We start from the raw sequence: 17,695 nt of genomic DNA, 5'->3' as shown, positions 1-17,695 counted from the left end.
CACTTAGAAAAGGAAGTGTTGATAAGAACCTGTATTGCTTTAAGGACAGATCATACCAGATAAACATCCTTTTAAAAAATATATATAGTTTCTGGAATGGTAGGTTGGGAATATTGTAGAGTTTACAAAGACTTTACAAAAGCATGTGACATGGTCTCTTGGGTTACTCCTAGGTACAAAATCGAAGGAATGAGTTAAATGATTGTACAGTTAAGTGCATTTGGAACAAGTTGAATGATCTAAAGAGTAGTTATTGATGGTTAGGTTTCTAAAAGAGTATGTCAGAATTCAGGGCTGGCCCTGTGCTATTTCTTATTTTTATAAATGACTTGGATCAAAGTAAAGATGTCATATTTATCAAACTTGACAGGTGACAACAAAGCTAGGAAAGATAGCCAGAATACTAGATATCAGAATTAGGGTCCCAAATTATCTCAGTAGGTTAGGATGCTGGACTGAGTCTAGTAAAATAAAATTTAATAGAGATGAATTTAGAGTCATACATTTAGGTTGAAATATCAATTTTACAAATACAAGATGAGGGAGCATGTCTAGAGCAGAGTTCACAAGAAAAAGATCTGGAGTCTGTCATGGATTAGTTCAATAGGAAAATACTGCAGCCCCAAACACTAATATAATATTAGCCTGCTTTAAGAAAGGCATACTATGCACAAACAACAAAATACCATGCAGACTGTGGGAGAGTCTTAAATTCAATTCTAAGAATCCTATTTAAATTTTTTTCTTTATTCCAGTAACAAATCTACACATAAGTTTTCCAAGGTTACGTGATTCATACTCCCCTTTTCCCTCCTCCCCCTCCCAGAGCTGACCAGCAATTCTACTAGGTTATACATATATAATCACTCAATACTTATTTCCATATTCTTCATTTTTGTAAGAGTAATTTTTTAAAGCAAAAACCCCAAATCATATACCCAAAAAACCAAATGATAGATCATATGTTTTCTTCTGCATTTCAAGTCTAGTTTAGAGCATCATCTGGAACCTCAGGCTTAGGTCGCTTCCACAGCGAAGGGATAAATCTACAGCCAAATCTACAGGAAGCTCTGTGGCAGACAGGTAGCCCATCTCGGCATGCCCTGCAGTTGGGCGCGGGGCTTCCTGGGAGCTGTAGTCCCTGGGTTGCGTTACGGCGTTGGCGGAGTGGAGGGCGGAGCTGCCGGTGGCCCGGGTGGGCGGGCCGCTGGAGAGACGGTGTGATCGCTCCTGCCGCCGCTACCTCCGGGGTCTTTCGCCTATGCAGGGAGCGAGAGGTGGAGGCGGGGTCGGTGTCGCGATGGAGCCCGACTTGGAGATTGAGGACAAGACCATCGAGCTCATGGTGAGTACGGCCCCCTCGGCCTCGGGCCTGCCCAGCGCGATGAGAGGGCCCGAACCTTCCCGCAGCCCCGATTCCTCCTCCCCTCCCCCCGGCGCCTCCCGACTTAAGGCTGTCGGGGCCGTCCTCCCTCCTTCTGATTCCTCCCCGGGTCTTGTCCTTGCCTTCCAATCCTTGCCTCGCCGGCCCAATCTACGGACACTCCACCTCCCCTACATTTCCCACTTCAGCTTCAGAGAAACTGATACTTGCTCGTGGATATATTTCTCCCTGTCCTCGCCCCTCCCTCCCTGACCATGACTCCCAATACTAAGACCCGGTGATTCTCCCCTCCACTGTCCTGCTCCCCCAGCCTGCCCCCCTCAGCCAAACACACGTTCCCAGCACGCCAAACTTCCCGCCCCTTTCTCCCTAAATTCATATCCTTTCATCCACCGCCTTTAGAGCCTTGGGCCGCCCTGGCGGTCCGAACCTCCATTCTTCCCCACTGTCCCCCTCCCCCCTCTTCCTCCGCTGCATTTCTCCTGCCCCACTCCCTTTTTCCTCCAGACTGGGAGAGAGGTAGGAGAGAATGGAAAAAGGAGGGTCAGGAAGGCCCCAGTCGCCATTGCTTCTCATCCTCCTCTTCCTCCAACCTCTGAGGCCTCAGTGCACCCCATTTCTCCCCCCTCTCCCTCAATCTTTAAGTAACTAACCCCTCTCCCCCGACCGAAGTAAGAGACCAGAGTCTGTGTGCTCCGGATAATCGGATGGGTGTGTTCAGGGTCCTCGGTCTTCTGGGAGTGACTTGATTTATAGACCCGGATCTCCCGGGCTTCTCTGGTGACTGGATTATTGGGGTTGATCTGCACAAAGGGCTTCTGACATTCTGCGGAAATCCGGCAGCTCTTTCACGCTGGAAGGCTCAGAGGATTCCCTGAGGATACAGTATTTTGGCCAAAAAGAAGAGTAGCTTGTTCACACAATTTTTCTCAGTGTTTGCAAGGACAGTGAAGCACTGGTGGGCCCTTGGTGCCTTCCAACAATTCTGCAAAAGCAAGAGGCTATGACTAATTAATAGGGTAAATCAACCTTGTATTAGAAACCACTGGGGGTTAAGGAACGAACTCCAGGCCTGGGGAAGGTGGGTTTGGAGCCCAAACAAGACTTTGTAGGAATCGGTAACTGGATGCTTTTAGGAAAAGAAACAGTAGTAGAACTGAGGCATTAAAGATTCCTGACTTCTCCCAAGATGACTGACTGAAAGAACTTAACATGGCAGGTGGTACCTGCCAATTTTAGTAACTAAACTTCCTCAGTGTCTTGAACACTAGAGCTAGAGGATTTTTCTCAAAAAGTTTTGAGAGATCCTGCTGTTTATTTGTGGCTTTTAAAAAACATATCGATCATTTATTGAGTAATGTTTCTTACCTTTTAGCAGTATTTTTCAGCCAGCAATAATATATTTAGGCATTGGATACACACTTTCAATGTGTTATTCTGTGAGAGAGATTGTAACAAGGACTACCACCCAGATATACTTACACAGTATAAACAATTGAAGTCTAAACTTTTAAGCAGAATTTTTCATATTGAAACATTGTGAAACAAAAAATTGTGGTTTGATTGAGCTGATGATGAGTTGCATCCATTGGAAGCAGAGCACTTATATTTAAAAAATGAAAGATAATCTATTTCCCAAATTACTTGGTCAAATATAAATGCAGTCTTATTTCTTTATGGTCAAATGAACTTTGAAATTTCAAAGCCTGAAATCTTAATCTCCTAAGGTTCAAACTTCACACTACAAAGTTTTTGATTAAAGTAACTATACTGTCTTTGGTCTAACAAGGCACTCAGCTTTCTTAAAGCTAATGGAAAAAGAACAAAAGCAGACTTCTGTACAACACACCTGGATGTTCATAGAATATGTTTAATGACCAAAGAGCTTCATGGGGGTGGGAGTAAAAGCTCTATTTAAGGTTTTCACTGTTAGGATAAACCAGCTAAAATTATTAAAACCTTCCCTCATATTATTTTTGTACTTCTATTGGTATAGTTGATTGAAATAGAATGTTTAAAGCTGAGTGACAGAATTGACTAATAAATAGGTTAGAATGGTAATTCTGTGGCACTTCCTTTGAGCCTTTTGGTGTATATTGGGACCATATCCTCCTTCTATAGATTAACAGATCTTTTACATTGGTTTTAAAATTCATTAATTGTTAAGGAAGGAAAGAGGAAGAGACCATCTCTTATAATAGTTTAAAAGCCCAAAGCAGGAAACATTTAGCTTTTGTGAGTCTACTTAAGTAGTCAAATGTTTTGTGATTATAAGGTTTGTTCCAGTACTTGTTAACCAGATAAATAAGCCTAAAGTGTATACTATTGGGAAACATCACTGCTTACTTTATGTGTTCAAATCTATGTTCCTTTATTTTTTTTTTCTTCCCTCCCTCCCTTCCTTCCATCCATCCATCCATCCATCCATCCATCCATAAATTCAAATGAATTAATAATCCAGTCAGTAGATTATAACATCCCTTTGGGCTAGAGCTGTTTCCTTTGTAATTTCTCCTAACTCTCAGTTTAGGTTTACCCTTGGGATAGTCACTATTGTTAACTGGCTAAAATTCCGAGTTTACTAAAACTCTTTATTAGGGATGGTTGTGTTTTGCAAATGCCAGTGGTGAGGAACTAGCTTCTTTGCTCTAAAGGCAATCTAGAGATAATCAGGTAACTACCTAGACACCACATGGTAATTAATTGGTATGGTATTTTAGAGTTAAAATTTTTACCTGTATTGACTCTTGTTTTATTTGCCTATTTATTGGAGAAATGCAGGTATGCCCAATTGCTGAATCAATGGGACAACATAGGAACATCTGTAAAAGTTACATTTTTGGAAATTTCTTTGAGTTAAATACTGTAAGGGTTAAAATTATGGTTGAGACTGAAAAAATCTAAATTTCAGTGGTCGCCAAGGAAAATAGCAAATAATAAAATACCCAAGTCAGCTGCCAAATTTTATGGTGATTTAATTGATAGTGGAGAAGATTAAGAAGGAAGAAGGAGGAGTAGGTTTTTTCTCTCCCTCTTCCATCACCTGATTAGTATCAGGTGGGAGATCAGGAGATAAGGGAGTAAGGGATTGGAGTATGAAGGAAGAAGGAATCAGCCTGACCTCCAAAGGGGCTCAGCTAAGATGCCTGAACCTGAAATCAGCTCCAGGACAAAACTCACCACCCAACACTCCAAGATGTCAGAATGCTTAGCAGCCAGAACGCTGCCAGCTGGAGTCATCTCTCCAGGGAAAGAGAAAAAGACAGGAACTGACGTGCCATATATGGGCATTTTTACATCACTTTTCTTCATCTCATCTGTACCAGTGAGGAATTAGCTTGACTTAGGACAGCTCAGAGTCTGCAACAGTTCATTCTCTGGATTTAGGAGTTAGCAAGCTTCTTCCTTGAAGATCTTTCTTGAACTAGAAACATTTAAAAATCTTGGATTTTTATTAAACACACACACACACACCCTGAAGTGGGTGTAAAAAAAAAAAACATCCAGTTCAGCTCAGGATGTATTGTTGAGTTATGGGGGTATATGAGTCAGTTATTAAAAGAATTCAAAAACAATAAAAACAAAACAAAAACCAAAAAATATATAAAGGGAAAATATGGAAGGAAGTTAAACTTTTGGGAGAAAGAAAAACTAAATTTCAAAATCAGAATAAAAATACGAAAATCTACGTGCATAAAATGTTGAGTAAGCAAGAATAAATTCATAATGGACCCTTGTACAGGTCCAATTTAAAGTAATTTCGAACCCACAAGTCTATAGGACAGAATGCAGTAATATTTCACTTACCCATTTGCAGCCAAGACTACAGGAAGTTGCCATACTATAAGAAGGAAAGCAACTAGAATTCTATTTTGATAGGGAAGCATCATTCACTGGTCTGATTTTTAGTCATTCTCAGGGATATAGGAAGCCGGCATGATAGTCAAATTTTGGTACTTGTATGAGTACTTAACTAAGAGTGTATATATAAGGAAGTCCTATGACTTAACATATGTCAAGCATAGCAACCTTGAGTCCACATTAGTATTTCCTGTGTGCTCTTTTGGCACTATTCAGGTTAAGTCTGTGCTCCTTGTTTTTATCCCATTCCTGGAATCAGATACAAACAGTAATCCTAGTCCCATAACATTTTATCAATAAATGGCAGGCTCCCACAGTTTAAAGCTTTTGGGTATGCATTGATATTATAGCAAGTGTGCTATAATATCAATATATTTATATATATATATAAAACTTATATTACTGCAGAGAGAGAAAAAATATTTAATTGTATGTACCTTTAGTACAAGAAATGAGGAAAAGGGGAAAAAATCAAATATTCTAATCAAAATAAAAGCAATAATAGAAAATAAAGGAAAAGGGAAAAAATCATGAATTCCATGTGTTCTTGAAAAACAGTATCTACTTGTCAATGGGTTATTATCTTCAATGCATGTGATAGGATACAGTCAATCAGTCTCAACAGAAGATGCTCTCTTTACATATGAGCAATAAATCCAAGAGTCCTCTCCAACATTGATAGATGTTGGAGTAGTTAACAATATTTGGAATGGTCCCTCCCAGGAAGGCTGAGTTGCTCCAGTATGCTGCAAATTCTTAATATACACCTTGCCTCCTGGGTTCAGGTTGTGAAGTGAAAAGTCTAGTGGTCTGGCTTGTATTGCAGCTCAGGATTTATGGAGTTCATGCAGTTTATATTGTAATTCCTGTATATAGGAAGCAAAAGTAGTATCTCCCCCTAATAGTGATGTATATTCTGGGGAGAAAGGCTTATCCTGTATAGGCGGATGTCCAAAAAAGCATCTCAAATGGTGAGATGTGTTGGTCTCCTCTAGGCCTGCTTCTAAGATAAAATGGGTCCAGAGGGAGAATTTTAGGCCATTTTAAATGTGTCTCAGTGCATAATTTGCCAATCATAGTTATAAGTTCTTTATTCATCCTTTCAACTTGGCCTGAGCTCTGGGGATGATATGGAACATTGTGAATCTTAAAAATTCTCAGACTCTACCTTAGAACATTTTGGGGGAAAGGCTATTCCCTTACTTTTAACATTGGAGGTACTTAATCAGGAATGTATTGGGAACTTTAAAATTACTCCACCCATACTAGGCATACTTTAGGAGAAAATAAAGTTGTAAACTCCTGATTAAACAATGGAAAAAGTCCCCAACCCATACTTGTAATAAAAGCTAGAACCTTAAGCTAGGTCTATTTTTAGATCTAATACAAAAGGGTGCTAAGTACCTATGAAGGTCAAATTAATCACTAAAAGGTCAAGCAACTTACAAAGGGTAAGCTTAGCAAAAGAGATGTGAATTTCTCAGAAGATATAATCTAATCAGAGATGGTGAGAACTCAAGAGTGATGAGAACTAAGAATGGGCAATCCTACGGAAAATGTCTGCTGTGATTGGTAGATGTGAACATTTAGGGGAGCTGACATAAGAGAAATTTTTCTTTAAAAGGAAGGAATTTGAGGCCTGTGGGGTAGTTCAGCTTTCTGAAGCTGAATTGAAGAATAGGAGTCAGAAGAGGCTCTCTGAAGGAGTTGGAGCTTGGACTAGTTGGAGTAGCTGGGTCTCTGAACACTAGAGTTTTGCTTGGACAAAATCTTGTGGAGAGTGGATTAAAGACTGACTTAGTTTCCCTCTTAAAGAGAAAAGGCCTAGGCCATTGACCTAGGCCCTAGCCTTTTCCTACTATTTCCTCTTACTCTGTCTCTTTTCTTCCCTTAATTCTTTCATTTATATTAATTAAAAATCTCCCCCAGCTGACTTGAGTATTTCATATTTGGGAATTTTCCCATTGCGTCCACTTATTTTTTATTTAAATCGAGACACTAAAATTATTTTACCAGTGTGGCCAAAACCTTACAGTTTGGCCATTTACACATTTTCATAGTCACAACATGGAATTTTGGAGTTATCCCCAAGCAAGAATATATCTGATTTAGGACAGAATCAATAAAATGACTTCTATCTGAATCAATACGTGCTGGCAGGCCAAAACAAGGGATAACTTCTCTTAAAACTATCTTAACAACAAAAGCCTCTGTGGCTCGGGTCACGGGAAATGCTTCTGGCCATCTGGTCAGTTGATCTCTATGACTAGACAAAATTTATGATGTCCAGCCTTTGGCATTGTTATGAAAACTATCTGTAGGTGCTCAACAGGTGTGTAAGCCACCAAAGGCTTTGTCACACAAAGATACACATGGGAAGGGGAGGGAAAGAATGCTCTTATAAGAAGGAAAGGAAGAGAGTGCTAATTGGTATTACTTAAACCTTACTCTCAGTGAAATCAACTGGGAAGAGCATCTAGATCCATAGTGATCTTGAATTCTATCTTATGCAACAGGTAAGGAAGAAGGGAAAATTAAGGGGGGGTAGAGGGAGGGAGTACAAAAAGGGAGGGTAGGAGAGGGTGGAGGGAAATTAACAGACCCTAAAAAAAAAAAAACCAAGGGAACAAAAAGGGAGGATCCAGAAAGGGAAGCATATCAAGGGAGGGGACTAGGGGAACTGATTTAAAGTAAACCACTGATTTAAAAGGTTATAGTAAAATAAGAAAGGTCAGAATTAGGGGAGGATATCAAAATGCCAGGGAATTCAAAAGTGACAATCAGAACTTTGAACGTGAATGGGATGAACTCACCCATAAAAAGTAGACAAATAGCAGAGTGGATTAGAATCTAGAACCCTACCATATGTTGTCTTCAAGAAACACACATGAGGCAGATAGATACTCACAAGATCAGAATTAAAGGGTAGAGGAAGATCTATTGGGCCTCAACTGACAGAAAGAAGGCAGGAGTTGCAATCATGGTATCTAACAAAGCCAAAGCAAAAATAAGCCTGATTAAAAGGGATAGGGAAGGTAAATACATCCTGATAAAAGGGAGTATAGACAATGAGGAAATATCACAAATCAACATGTATACACAAAATGGTATAACACCCAAATTTCTAATGGAGAAACTAGGAGAATTGAAGGAGGAAATAGATAGTAAAACTATACTACTGGGAGACCTGAACCTACCCCTTTCAATTTAGATAAATCAAATCAAAAAATAAATAAGAGGTAAAAGATGTGAATGAAATCTTAGAAAAATTAGAGTTAATAGATATATGGAGAAAAATAAATAGGGACAAAAAGGAATACACCTTTTCAGCAGCACATGGCACATTCAAAGATAGACACATACACTAGGTCACAGAAACATGGCATACAAATGCAGAAAAGCAGAAATAATAAATGCAACCTTTTCAGATCATAAGGCAATAAAAATATTGATCAGTAAGGGTACATGGGGAGCCAAATCAAAAATTAATTGGAATAATATGATACTCCAAAATCGGTTAGAGAAGAAATCATAGAAACAATAATTTCATTGAGGAAAATGACAATTGTGAGACATCCTTTCAAACCTTATGGGATGCAGCCAAAGCAGTACTCAGAGGAAAATTCATATCCTTGAGTGCATATAAAATGATAGTATGACATTGTCTTGAGTTGAAAGCTTTGGAGAAACCATATCAGTTTCCTTTAATCAAGACTAAGGACTCATTGTGTTTCTTTAAAAAAAAAAAAGAGGCCTTAGTAAGTCTGCTTCCATCCATATTGGGTTGATCCTTTTTGATCGACTTCTCCTCCCTTTATTTCCAAACCAGCCTCTCCTTTGAAGAGTGCCTACCTACTTCAGGGCAGTTAAGCTGAAGTCATCTAGCTTCTTTGGGCCAAGATTTGCATCTGGCTGGGGGCACCAGTAGAAGGTCTAGGAACGCTGTGGAGTGGTGCAAAGCAAAACTTTCACCTAGGGTTGGCAGAAGGCAACACAACTCAAAAAGAGTTATGGGCTGACAGCTTGATGGCTTTGGTTAAATAATATACACAGTCAGGGAAAAGGAATCCTACCTGAAGCCAGAACTTGTTCCTTAAATAGTTCTGGTGGTGCAAGCGTCACTGTTGAGCGCTCCCACTAGCTGGACCTTCTTCATCTTCCACATTAGACTGGACCTTTTTTTCTGGCAGGCATTAGAGATCCTACAACTCCTTCAAAGAGGATGTAGTAACAAGGGACTAGATGGGGAGCTTGTGGGTCAATTTTCCTGAACTTCTGCCCCATTTTGACCTTGTTGCTAATCTCTAAACATACACACAGGTCCTTGGCCTTTCTGGACTTCCTGAAGACTGCTCTGGATAAGAATCCAGAAACCCGGCCCAGTGCTGCACAACTCTTAGAGGTAAGCAGAATGTCTCATATCCTGTAGATAATAGCCACCTCTAATTTCGGTACCTTTTGAGGAAAAAAAAACAAACAGAAAATGAGGGGTTTTTTTTAACAACATTTTTTTTTTAATTTTATAGTATTTTATTTGATCATTTCCATGCATTTTTCATTAAAGACAAAGATCATTTTCTTTTCCTCCCTCCCACCCCCCGTGGCCGACGTGTGATTCCACTGGTATCATATGTGTTCTTGACTTGAACCCATTGCCATGTTGTTAGTATTTGCATCAGAGTGTTCGCTCCGAGTCTTTCCTCTGTCATGTCCCCTCAGCCATTGTAGTCAGGCAGTTGCTTTTCCTCGGTGTTTCTATTCCCTCAGTTTGTCCTCTGCTTTTGGATAGTGTTTTTTTCTCCTTGATCCCTGCAGATTGTGCAGGGACATTACACCACCACTAATGGAGAAGTCCATTACGTTCGATGATACCACAGTGTGTTTGTCTCTGTGTACAATGTTCTCCTGGTTCTGCTCCTCTCGCTCTGCATCACTTCCTGGAGGTTGTTCCAGTTCACATGGAAATCCTCCACTTTATTATTCCTTTGAGCACAATAGTATTCCATCACCAACATATACCACAATTTGTTCAGCCATTCCCCAATTGATGGGCATCCCCTCATTTTCCAATTTTTGGCCACCACAAAGAGCGCAGCTATGAATATTTTTGTACAAGTCTTTTTGTCCATTATCTCTTTGGGGTACAGACCCAGCAGTACTATGGCTGGATCAAAGGGTAGATATTCTTTTGTCACCCTTTGGGCATAGTTCCAAATTGCCCTCCAGAATGGTTGGATCAATTCACAACTCCACCAGCAATGAATTAATGTCCCTACTTTGCCACATCCCCTCCAGCATTCATTACTTTCCTTTGCTGTAATGTTAGCCAATCTGCTAGGTGTGAGGTGATACCTCAGAGTTGTTTTGATTTGCATCTCTCTGATTATAAGAGATGTAGAGCACTTCTTCATGTGCTTGTTAATAGTTTTAACAACTTTAAGATAGAAAAGTAAGGCGAGACCATGGAGGTTAAAATGACTTGCCATACTATATTTTATGAGTTTTATTAAGATTATTAGAAATCAAGGATACAAAATAACAAACCACATGCCCATGGCTGATTCAGCCAAATTCAGAACCCCCGCACATGAGACACAGAACAAAACCAATAATTGACAGACACACTGACAAAAAACCAGTTAGGGGGCAGTCCCCTTTGGCATGAAAGTATAAATACAAATAAATGTTCAATCAACCACACCCAAAGTTCATTCTTGATCTTCTCGTGCAGCTTGTGGTCTGGTGGCATCTTCATGGTGTCTTCTCCAAACAGTTCAGTTTCTTTAGAGAGATTGCATGTTTTTTAACCTTCTTAACTTTCTTAACCTTAAATTCTTCTTAAAAGGAATTTAAATTTTGCAATTTAAAATAATATTTTCACATTCCCTCTCTTGAAGAGGGTGATTGAAAAACACAGGGATCATTTAGGGATGCATGGCTGAGTTATGAGGCATATGAATCAATTGGCAAGAGAATTTAAGACATCAGAAAAATTATATTGGCATTATTGACTATATTAATATATTGACTATATTGACATAGCAAATGTATTTTAAACTGATATTACTGCTAAATCAAAAAATTTAAAGAAAATCTTAATACTGGTGACATGTGCTTCAAATATAAAAAGAAAAAATAAAAGATGGAAATATATTGCTCATGCAAGAAAAATATAATAAGAGTTTTAAAATTTTAAAATATAGCTTATAATTATTGACACACTATGTCAGCTAAGAAATTATAAAATACAAGGCTTTCTCTCCAAAAATGAGATCCATTTCCTCTTCATATTTGGCCATGATCCACTGTGAGTACAAGCAAATGAATTTCACAAGGTAACAGGTTTTTTTTTTTTTTTACAAAGAACAGTAGTACAAATATGTAGGTATCAATATCCCCCAAATTCTCAATAGCCCAATTAATTACAATAGCAAACAAAACCACTATCATGTTTCACATAAGTTGTTGTATGGCGTTTTTAAAAGCCTATGAACTGATGGATATTTTTCACAATTTTTTTACAGACATAGCAAATCTTTCAACCTTGGTAAACATATTTAAACAAAGTAAAACTCATTTTGGGTCTAGAACATCAAGAAATCTAGATATTTCAAAAAAGTGGCAGAGGAATCTAGGAAAAACTCAAACCTCTGTACTGTTGATGTTGGGTAAAGTGAGCTGAAGAGGTATAAATGAAAGATGCTCCGCTTTTGGGAGTGCTCCAGGGGTACTATATGCCCTGCGATTACCTTCCCAGCCCCTTGGTATGAGACTGTGATGTCCCATCTATTCACATTATTATAAATGTGGGAGGTGGGGATTAAATGTGTATTTCACTTCAGCTACTAAAATGGACCTTACCTCCTGTTAGGGGCGGGCAAAATGACCCAAGTTGTTGGAAAAAAATATAAAAATCATGTCTAAAAGACTCCTTAGGGGGCAGCTGGGTGACTCAGTAGATTGAAAGTCAGGCCTAGAGATGGGAGGTCCTAGGTTCAAATCTGGCCTCAGACACTTCCCAGCTGTGTGACCCTGGGCAAATCACTTGACCCCCATTGCCTAGCCCTTACCACTCACACACAGCCCTTACACAGTATTGACTCCAAGACATAAGGTAAGGGTTTAAAAAAATAAAAGACTCCTTAAAATCAATGAGATATTTAGCTCATTAAATTTTCCAAAGGTTGTTATACAATTGTAACCAGTTCTTATGAAGTATATCCATCCTTTAGGTGACAATTTACAAATTCAAAAATAGAAAAGGCTGTTTTTATATATGGTCTTATTCAATAATATTTGTTCAGAATAGTTATAGGGGAAAAGCATCAGAATAGACCAGTAGTTAAAACCCAGTACACTGAAATGATTCAGTGTAACAGAATAGTATTGAACGCATTAATATATTAACTTAAAACCAACAATTAAATCTTAAACAAAACAATCAACAAAATGCAATAAAATGCAAAGATTTTTATAAAACATTGGAGTGTGAAATGCCTTAAAAATATAACCTCCAATCTCTTTAGAGTTCCTTGGTTTTTTTTTTTTATCCATTTAGATGCTTATTGTCAGAAGGCAGAAGATTGGTAAGGGCTAGGCGATGGGGGTTAAGCAACTTGCCCAGGGCCACATAGCTAGGAAGTGTCTGAGACCAAATTTTAACCCAGGACCTCCCATCTCTAGGCCTGGCTCTCAATCCACTGAGTCGCTGAGCTGCTTCCCCATAGTGAGGGTGGGCTTTAGGAATCTCAAATTTGGCCAAAGAATTGCAGGGACTTGAAATTCTCTCCTGATTCTCTGAGAGAATTATAGGGAGTAAATTTAAAGATTCCTCAGGTACCATATGGGGAAGTAAGTAAAAGGACCAGTGCACTCAAAAGATATCCTTTTAAAGCTATGCTTGTAACTTCCTGTTTGGAAAAATCTCTTCCTTCTCCCTCCCTGTGATCCCCTGCCATCCACATGGAGTCTAAGGAAAAATCACCCCCGTTTTTACCAGCTGGTGGAAGTGAGTCCTGGGCCTAGGGCGATGAGTGATCTGCTCAGAGGCCAGAGTTGCTGGGTCCGGGCAGATCGGGGACCGGGAGAGCGGATCTGGGTCAAACAGGTCCTGATTGCAGGAGCCCAGAAGCAGGCAGCAGGAGCAGCCGGGCCAGGCCGGGACCAGGTGAACAATCTCCAGAAGCAAGAGCAGGCAGCAAGAATAGAGCTGATCAAGAGGCTCTGCTAAAAAGCTTTGGAGAAACATGGCTTAGAAATCATTATCTAGGGGCTATCTTTTAAAAAAAATTTTTTTTGAGAGTTTTTCTCTCATCCCTTTATGGTCGCCAGACTATAAAAGTTAAATTTAGTCTTTACTGATAAAAGTACTATATTTTATGATGTTTGTTATGATTATTAGAAATCAAGGATGCAAAATAACAAACCACATGCCCATGGCTGATTCAGCCAAATTCAGAACCCCCGCTCCTAGTCCACTCACTACATCCTTGTAATCTCCGAGTACAGGAAGAGGAGGAATTAGGTGTTACAGCCAGTTTAAATACAAATTCAGATCTCACCCAGGTGGGGATCTCAGGTGAGATTATAGGGAATTCTGGGGATTGAAGTCTGGGTTTCAAATCTCCATTTTTACACCAGGGTCACAAAGCTAGGAAGATCCTGAGGCCAGATTTAAACTCAGGGCCTCCTGACTTCAGGCCTGGGATTCTATCCACTGAGACACTTCTGCTTCCATAAGTTTGTAAAGGCCATCTCCCATGCCTTGGGATATATACCCTTTACTCATGTTGGCCTTTCAGTATGATTTTCTTCTTTTCCGGCTTTGTTTAGTTGCTACCTCCTTTTATTCCCCAACCCAAAGTATTTCTGCCATAAATATTCCTTTAGAATGTTGACTCTCTCTTTTATACCCTACTTTATTTTGGACTTATCTTTATCTTTGTATGTAGATTTCCTCCCAGTAGATTTTAAGCTCTGGGATGGCAGATTTTTTTCTTCCTCCTTGAATTCCTAGGGTTTGACTTCCTTTGCATATAAGTTTGAATGAATGAATTCTTGAACCCCAAACCATTGAATATTCTACCTAGAAGGGAGCCGAGATATTCTTCCAAATCACAGGGCTACAGCATTTACTGAGACAAAGGACCTTATAAATCACCTTGGTGCAGGACTCCTCAGACTTTTTTGTGTCATGACCAGTTCAAATAGTGCAGTCTAGGAATCCCATCTCAAAACAATATTTTTAAATTCATAAAATAAAATGCATAGGATTAGAAAGGATAACAATTAAATTGAAGTACAATTACCAGAATATTTTTTTAAACTCAAATTCATCAACTCTGATTTTAAAATCCTTTATCTAATTTAACCTCTTAGCTTTCCAAGAGAGTAAACTGAGTCTCAAAGAAGCCAACTGATTAACCTAAGATCATATATAGTTGATGTAAGGGGAGGGAGCAGGTCATTGGAATCTAGTTCTCTCTTTTTTAAACTCTTACCTTCCATCTTAGAATCAATATTAATTATTGGTTCCAAGGCAGAAGAGTGGTAAGGGCTTAGGCAATTGGAGTTAAGTGTCTTGCCCAGGGTCACACAGCTAGGAAGTGTCCGTGGTCTCTAGGCCTGGCTCTCTATCCATTGAGCTACCTAGCTTCCCCAGAATCTCCCCAAGTTCTCTTAATTCCACAACTCGTGCTCTTTCCATAAATTTACAACCTTTTAGGTCCCATGCAGCCATACTATGACTTTGGAGCTAAAACAAACCCCAATTCCCATCAGGTACTTTTTTTTTTTGAGTTTTCCCTTTCCCTGTGTTAAAGCAGGCCATACAGTTTAATTTATAATCTCCAGAATTTTTATCTCTTTTTTTTTGTTCTCTCCAACTGCATTGTCTTTTTTGTCCCTCAAGACCAGCTCCTTCCTATTAAAGAGAAGGAGAGAACTGAGAGCCATTGTTGTTAGAATGAAGACTTTTCCAGAAAGACTAAATTTTAAGCATCTTCACATTATCAGCTTTCTGATTTTATCCATCCATCTCTGGTGTAATAGCTTAAGTGGAGAATAACTGAATCTTGTTCTAAGCCAAGTGATATTAGCAATAGGTTATGTATCTCTTTGCTACCAGCATTTGGTCTTTTCCCTACTTATTGTTTCCACCAAGAAAAGATGAACAAAGGAGATTGAAAGTAATAACATTTAGTTCAATCATTTAAAAAACAAAAAATCCATACCTTCTGTCTTGGTATCAATTCTAAGACAAAAGAGCATAAGGGCTAGGTGATTGGAGTTAAGTGACTTGCCCAATATCAAACAGCTAGGTAGTGTCTCAGGCCAGATTTGAGCCTAGACCCTCCCAATTCCAGGCCTGGGGCTTTATCCTGTGCTACTTAGCTACCCCTCAGATCAGTCATTTTTGAAGATTTAAACTTGGATTAACATTAATTTCAGTATCATTTAGTACTATGCAGTGATGTTGCTCTGAATTCAACATAAGGCACTGAACCATGCTGTCAAAATAGAAATGTGAAGATACACTTAAAAAGGGCGGGACAAGGAATTCAGTTCTCTGCCTAAATGGGGCAGAACTGCTATTTTATTTTATATTTATATATATACACATATATATATAAAATATATACTCCTACATAATTATATTTACTATATTACCTACAATATCTATTACTGATGTTGGGAATGAATGAGGAATATGGATTGGAAAGAATGTGTTAAGTACACAGGATTTAAAGTAGGCGCCATTTGCATTTTTAAATCATTTTGATGCTAAGATATGTTCTGTGTAATAACTTTTAAAATAACTTTGGCTTAAGAAAAGCTTTTGGAGTTACTTATAGATGTTGGTCATCTCTCCTTTCACAACTGCCCCATCACTGATGTTATAATGATACGTGTGTTAAGCCTGGTGAAAGGGGATGGTTTAAGTAAATTACCAGAAAACTTGCCTCAATTAAACATCTCATTTTTCTGGTGTGATAGTGCTTAGGGGGTGGGAGGTATGGCAACTCTTTAACTATCAGGTCACTTCCTTGCCTGGGATCATTTTTGAAAACCATGCAAGGAATGGAATCAGGTGGAAGCATTGACCCACTTCACCTGCAGTGGGGGAGTTAGTCTGAGAGGCTCATTTCCATGTGAGACCTTTTTCTCTCCCCAAGGAATGGTATCTTATAGTTTGTTAAGCATGGTATATGGGCAGACCAGCTGTTCTCCATCTCCAGCCCAAGAGGAAATGGACTTTAAACTTCAGCATGAGGAATTTCAATTTGATACAAGGAAGAATTTCCTGTCTAAGGACTGTTAACTGCTGGAATGAGTGAATGAAAGAAGTTATGGACTCTCCCTTAGAGAATTTTAAAATATGTAATAACAATACCTCCTACTTGAATTCTGCTTTTAGTTTTTTGCCAATATTTTCTTATCATATAAGGTTGGATATTTTACAGATGAATGCCTAAATTATTTTTTAAATTTGTTTTTCCATTCTAACTATATCACAGATTTTATTATACACTTACAGGTAACAGTTTTCATTTGTCTTTGGCCACATTTTTCCTTAAAAAACAAACAAAACATCATCCAAATCATCAAAAATAGAAACTCATAAATAAGTGCCTGGGAGTATGTACAGTTTTTACACAACATCAAAGAGTTAGGATCAACTTGATACATGAACAAGCCTTTTGTCAGGAGTGATATGTGAATGGTCCATTCCCAGATTCTCTTAAATGGATCCTTTTTACTCAGGAAAGCTCAAATATATTATTTTAGTTACAATGGCTCAGGTTCCTTGGCAAAAGAAACAAAAAGCCCTATTTAACAAGGACTCCTCCTCCAAGTAGGTGCCCAAGAAATGCTTTTTGGCATCTTTGATGTGCATGTATAATAGGGAGACTGCATATGTGCCACAGTGACGACCTCCTCAGTGCTTGTGGGAGCAGCTGGGGACAAAGTAAGGCTGTAAATGCTTCTGTCCTATCATCTTCTACAATTCTCACCTCCAAAACATGAACTTTTCATATACTCACCGTACCACATATCTCTGAAAACTGAAAGTAACCCAAGAGTCATAAAGCTTAGGCCTACTGGTCTGTGAAAATAGTTTCAAGTGTTCTCAGTGAAAGAGGTATTGTAACTTTAGCTAACTATAGAGAAGCCTGGAAAGTAGGGGTCAGAATGTGAATTTTTACCCCCAAAAGTCCCCATTGGCAGCCTTCTCTTCAATTCCAAACAGCTCTCTTTAAGAAAAGAGTCTCTCCATCAAGACAGGTGGTCAGGAAGTTCATGGGTAGTACCATCAGGCCCAGGAGTTTCATTTATTGGGGAAGGTGTAAGGATGATCTAAGAGTTGAGACTTAACATCTAAATTTAATTGGTCACCAAATAAAATACCCAAGTCAGTCTGGAAATTTATGGTAATTTAATTAATATAGA

At 38.9% G+C, this 17,695-nt stretch overlaps 1 protein-coding gene across 1 annotated transcript in view; it reads left to right on the top strand.

The window, feature by feature from the left end:
- Window positions 1-17,695, top strand: part of LOC103093241 (uncharacterized) — a 28,641-nt gene that overhangs the window by 2,960 nt on the left and 7,986 nt on the right. The window contains exons 2-3 of the mRNA XM_056816726.1: window positions 990-1,345; window positions 9,566-9,647. Coding sequence (XP_056672704.1) covers window positions 990-1,345; window positions 9,566-9,647 — 438 coding nt within the window. The remainder of the gene's footprint in view (window positions 1-989; window positions 1,346-9,565; window positions 9,648-17,695) is intronic.

Source organism: Monodelphis domestica, chromosome 1 (assembly GCF_027887165.1).
Source record: "Monodelphis domestica isolate mMonDom1 chromosome 1, mMonDom1.pri, whole genome shotgun sequence".
NCBI lineage: Eukaryota > Metazoa > Chordata > Mammalia > Didelphimorphia > Didelphidae > Monodelphis > Monodelphis domestica.
This window is presented reverse-complemented; position numbering and strand designations above follow the sequence as displayed.